At 54.1% G+C, this 5,479-nt stretch overlaps 1 protein-coding gene across 1 annotated transcript; it reads right to left on the bottom strand.

Annotated features, from left to right (window-relative positions):
* Positions 1-265: 265 nt before the first annotated feature.
* Positions 266-2,989, bottom strand: LOC310887869 (olfactory receptor 14C36-like). The gene has a single exon (XM_083814048.1). The coding sequence runs from the start codon at positions 2,665-2,667 to the stop codon at positions 1,732-1,734; it is 936 nt and encodes a 311-aa protein (XP_083670174.1). The 5' UTR covers positions 2,668-2,989; the 3' UTR covers positions 266-1,731.
* Between the last annotated feature and the right edge of the window lie 2,490 nt (positions 2,990-5,479).

The following is a 5,479-nucleotide window of genomic DNA, read 5'->3' as shown; positions in this document are numbered from 1 at the left end:
GTAAGGGGAGGGCAACGCAGGAGAACCATGGGAAGTGCATAGGTCCAGACAGGTAGCTGGAAAGAGGACATTCAACAGGGATTGTTTATTCAAGATGGGTGGAAGTACCTGGAAGATGAGGGAGTACCCCCTGGTAGACAAAGCGATGACAATACAAGTACAGGTGACCATCAGTATTTCTTCTCCTGTGATGAATATAGATCCTGAAAATTCACCTGAAGAAGGATGTAGATCACTGGTGAAGAACTGTCTTTTTGTGCCATCACCAATGCGGATTACAAAAACACTTCCACACATAACGGTAATACGTCCCACCCCATCTTTGTCATCCTGTGGGGCAGGGGAGAAGGAGCTGACAGCCAAGGGACACATGTGGGTGTGGAAGGTGGGGCCCGGCAGAGACAAGGAGTCAAGGCAGTGGGGTGGGGGAGGCCAGGAGAAGCAGCCCAAGGGGTGGTGCTGCTTGTGAGCACACATTTGTGCCAGCAGCCTGAGTGGGCAGCAGCAGTCCGGAGGCGAGGGGAGGCCAGGAAGCGCATGCCAAGAGCGCTCCTGCCAGCAGAGACAAGGCTGGGGCTGAGGGCAAGGGGAGAGGCAGGCCCAGGGCAGGGGGCTGCAAAGGCGCTGCTGAGCTCCCTGCCCCTGCAGCAGCCTCACTGGGCCTCAGCAGATGTGCTGATCAGCACGCACTGGGAGGTCCTGGCGTGCATCAGAGAGCAGCAAGGAGGGTGCCAGAGAGGGCTGGGGTGAGGTGGGTGGCAGAGCCCCATGCAGGGGCTGTCTGGGGGTCCCCTCTGCTGCTGCCACAGAGCGTGGCAGGAGGAGGGCAGGCAGGGCTCGTGGCCACGGGGCAGAGCCTGGCCCTGGACACTCCATGACCGCCTTGCAGGTCCTGGCAGGCTGCGGTGAGGGGACGAATGCCCTGGGCCCCCTTCCTGCTCTGCCCAGGCCAGCAAGGGCCCAGAGCGGCCTCCTCTCCCCTTCCCCAGCCCTGGCTCTGCAGCACCAAGCCCTGCTGGGAGCCCTCCCCTGCATGCTCCCACCGCTCCCTGATGCTGCTGTTGCCCTCTGCCAGGCACTGCCCAGCCCAGCCCAACCCCTGCCCACCTCTCCCCACCTCTGTGCCCTCTCCCCAACACAGCCCAGCCCAGCCCAGCCCAGCAGCCCAGGCTGGGCTGGCCCCAGGGCAGTGCCCACCGCAGGCTGCTGCAGGGCTCTGGGCACGGCCACCACAGTCCCATCCCCTCTCAAGGCACCCCAGCTGCTGGGACAAGGGAGGCTCTGGGCCTCCCCCGCAGCCCCCAGACTGGGGCTAGCCATACCACAGGAAATGGAGGTCAGTGAAGCTGCAGACTGCCCCACCGAGTAGTGAGAGGCAGCCCCAAAGGCCACCTTCTTCTAATGTGGCAGCTGGGCTCTTGGCCCTGAGCCCCTCCTCCATGCTGGAGTTGCTCCCCCTGCTGCAGAGGAGATGGGAAGAGACAGGCCCTGAGACCAGTGAACCTCTCATGGCTTCTTTATTGACTTTCTCTGCACAGGAAGATTGGTTCTTAAAGTAGCACAGACGACTGGGTCAAAACAAAAATCAACAGGTAGGAGGATAAGAAGAAACTTCTTTAAATAAAAATAATACTATCACATGTTTGAAAAAGTAATAATAAAGACAATTTCAAAATATTTTCCTAACATTTTGTGAGAAACCCTGTTACTACTGTTAACATGATGGGCATATTACCAATGCTGAAGAAGCATGTATGCAAATAGTTTCCTTACTGCATTCTTCAGTTCCTGGTTCCTCATGCTATAGATGAGGGGGTTCACTGCTGGAGGCACCACCGAGTACAGAAATGACACCAGCAGGTCCATGGATGGGGAGGAGATAGAGGGTGGCTTCAGGTAGGCAAAGAAGCCAGTACTCACAAAGAGAGAGACCACGGCCAGGTGAGGGAGGCACATGGAAAAGGCTTTGTACCGGCCCTGCTCAGAGGGCATCCTCAGCACGGCCTTGAAGATTTGCACATAAGACACCACAATGAAAACAAAACAACCAAATGTTAAAGAAAGACTAAAGACGAGTAGTCCAACTTCCCTGAGGTAGGCATGTGAACAAGTGAGCTTGAGGATCTGGGGGATTTCACAGAAGAACTGGTCCACTGCATTGCCTTGGCAGAGGGGCAGGGAAAATGTATTGGCCATGTGCAGGACAGCATTGAGAAAGCCACGGCCACAGGCAGCTGCTGCCATCTGGGCACAAACTCTGCTGCCCAGGAGACTCCCGTAGTGCAGGGGTTTGCAGATGGCAACGTAGCGGTCGTAGGCCATGACAGTGAGGAGGGAATACTCTGCTCCAAGCAAGAAGAATAAAAAGAAGACCTGGGCAGCACATCCCGAATAGGAGATGGCCCTGTTGTCCCAGAGGGAATTGGCCATGGCTTTGGGGAAAGTGGTGGTAATCGTGCCCAGGTCGAGGAGGGTGAGATTGAGGAGGAAGAAGTACATGGGGGTGTGGAGGCGGTAGTCACAGGCTACGGCTGTGAGGATGAGGCTGTTGCCCAGGAAGGCAGCCATATAGATGCCCAGGAAGAGCCCAAAGTGCAGAAGCTGCAGCTCGCGTGTATCTGCGAATGGCAGGAGGAGGAACTCGCTCACTGAGCTGATGTTGGGCATGGGGTCCTTCCCAACGAGGAAAAAACATTAATAAAGTCAACATACCTGGGAAAAAAAAAAAAAAAAAAAAAAAAGCTTTAATAAACAAGAAGACATACCTGAGAAAAACTTTTCCATTTCTCATATAACTCCCCTGAAAAAAATTTTCCCCTTTCAGGCAGATTTTTAGCAGATTGCTTTCATGTGCTCTGCTTGATGCTGCCTGAGGGTGTCCCTGTGAGCAGGGATTCTGCTGTGGGCAATGCAGGAATCAGTCTTGCCCCACAGCCAGAGGTAAAGAGGAACATAGGGTAATCTCAGATTCAATCACCTGATAATAAAGAACTTTTCCATATTGTTACTCATAATTCACCCAACTGCACGGCAGGGCTGTGAGGATTTATTTTTTTGTTTTCTATCTAGCTGCCCACCCCATCCTGAGGACTTTTTCTAAGGCATAAATCCTGGGCATTTCAAGTGAATCCTTGTGGATCCTCAGACACAAGGGGATGGAGCCTTCAATGCAGCATCCCTCAGAGAGAACAGGCAAAGCTGGTCTCATTTGACCTGTGCTGGCAACACTTTGTGGTGCAGGACAATTGCACTCAGAGGTTCATAGAGGCACAGATTCATAGAATATCCTGACATGGAAAGGACCCACAAGGATAACCAAATCCCACCCCTGAATCGGTACATGAACACCCAAAAACTGGTCCATATGCCTGAGGGGGTTGTCCAAATGTTTGTTGAATTCTGGCAGCCTCAGTGCTGTGACCACTTCCCTGTGGTGCCTGTTCCAGTGCCTACAAAACCATGACAATGCTGGGAGTAAAGGAATCCAGGTTCAAAGGGCACATCTCCAGACCCCTCACCCTGTCCCTGTACCCCCCTACCATTCAAGCACACCGAGGGCTCACTCCATGTGCATCTGAAAGCCCCATCCCCTGCCAGCCTGGAAACAAGAACAGCAGCAGCACGGCCAGGTGGAGAAGCCAGGAGGAATGCCAGCATGCTGCTGCCACAGAAGGCAAGGCCAAGGTGGGACAGACACTCAGCAGACCCTCCTCTGCTGCAGCTCTGCCTGCAGAGGAGGCAGCTCCTGCTGGGGACACCGGGGGCTTGAGGGCAGAGGCTCTGCTGGTGGGAGAGGAGATCAAGGGGTGTCCCAGGGAAGATGCCTGCCCTGCAGGGGATGGCAGGGAGGTGCCTGAGCCCTCCCTTGCACAGCATTTCTGGCAGTAGCTCCCTCTCACCACCTGCTCATGTCCCTGCTGCATGCCCATGTCCCTGCTGGGAACTGGTTCTATGTCCTCATTTCTCCTCTCTGTCCATACTCACAGACGCCATCCCTGCCTCCCCTCCACTGCAGGAATCTGAAAGCTACAGAATGCAGCCATACCCTTCAAGTAGCCCCTGCCTTGGTGTTCCTTTTGAACAAATCAGATCATAAATTCCATTCTCTGAAGCATCTTCCACTCTGTGCTGGAGTAACAGAGCGAACTATCCAGAAGATGATATCAGGCATCAGATATGCCAGCTGTAGAAGACCTCGCTGGGAACTGCATGTGCATTGCCCTCATGCCAGAGACTCACGGTGCCAACAGCCTGTAGATCTGTCCTGCCACAAGCTGCCCTCTGTTGTTGCGCTCCTCACTGCCTCCAAGCCCTCTCTCCTTCTCTCCTCTTCCTGTGCCACCTGCGGTCAGAGCCCCCAGCCCTGCTGCGCTGTGCAGAGGAGCTGCTCCTGGGCAGAGCTGTCTCTCTGCAGCGCTGCCCGCTTGCCAGGAGCTCCCATTGGGCCCAGGAGCCCGGCCCAGCTCAGCAGCACAGCACCTCACCATAACATCACTCGTTGGGCTCCCTCGAGGTGTCCCCAAGGCCTCAGGGCTGACAGCTCCTGAAGGCAGCAGGGTCTCTCCTGGGGTGTGGTGTTTGAAGCAGACTGAAGTCATCACCGACTGCTCCTCGCTGAACACGGGAGAGACGCATTTTAGAAGTGTGATTTGTGCTGTTAGAGTCTGGTTGTCAAGCACGTTGTGCTTTAACCTGGCAGGCAGCTCAGCACCACACAGCTCACCCTCACCCCCAAAAGCTCACGTGTTGAGATAAGGGCAGTGTGATAGGACAGAAAAGGAAGAGAGAATAATGATGACAATGATAATAATAATAATATGTACAAAGCGAGGATGCACAATGCAATTGCTCACCACCGTGCTGAACGATGCCCAGCCCATGCCTCTGCAGTGGCCCCCTTGACCATGGCCAGCCTGCATCAGGATCCAGTGTGCCGGTCTCTTATTTTTTTTTCAGTGCAAAATCGTATTTCAGAAGGATTTGGTACATGTTCTTCCCTTTCTCAAGAACAACCTATGCTTTCTAACCCCACATAATAATGCCATCAACGTACTGCTGGTATTCAGGAGTTTCCCCCAGTTCCAGGGCGGTCTGAATCAGTCCATGGCAAATGGTAGGGCTGTGTTTCCACCCCGGGGCAGTTGATTTCAGGTGGACTGGACTCCCCTCCAAATTAAAGCAAACTGTGGCCTGCATGCTGCTGGCAAAGGAATGGAGAAAAATGCTTTAGGGATATTAACTGTGGCATAGCAGTAGGCTGCCTTTGACTCCAGTTTGTATCGATGGGGGAGGGGGAGATCATCAGGGATGCTGGGGATAAGGTACGGGATGACATGCCATCCCACTCACTCAGAGAGGGAACAGGAGAGCTACCGTAGGCCCACATGGATGAGTTAAAGTTGCCCCATCCAGAAACGCAGACACATTGGGAGCCCAACTCAAACACCTCTATGTAAATGCACGCAGCATGGGGAATAAC

This window comes from Anser anser (genome assembly GCF_964211835.1).
Source record: "Anser anser genome assembly, chromosome: 29".
Taxonomy (NCBI): domain Eukaryota; kingdom Metazoa; phylum Chordata; class Aves; order Anseriformes; family Anatidae; genus Anser; species Anser anser.
The sequence above is the reverse complement of the archived record's forward strand: the minus strand, read 5'-3'. Positions and strand labels throughout refer to the sequence as shown.

Bases quoted from the DNA above. Each gene is read 5' to 3' on its own strand.
- LOC310887869 (XM_083814048.1), bottom strand. From the start codon at position 2,667: ATGCCCAACATCAGCTCAGTGAGCGAGTTCCTCCTCCTGCCATTCGCA.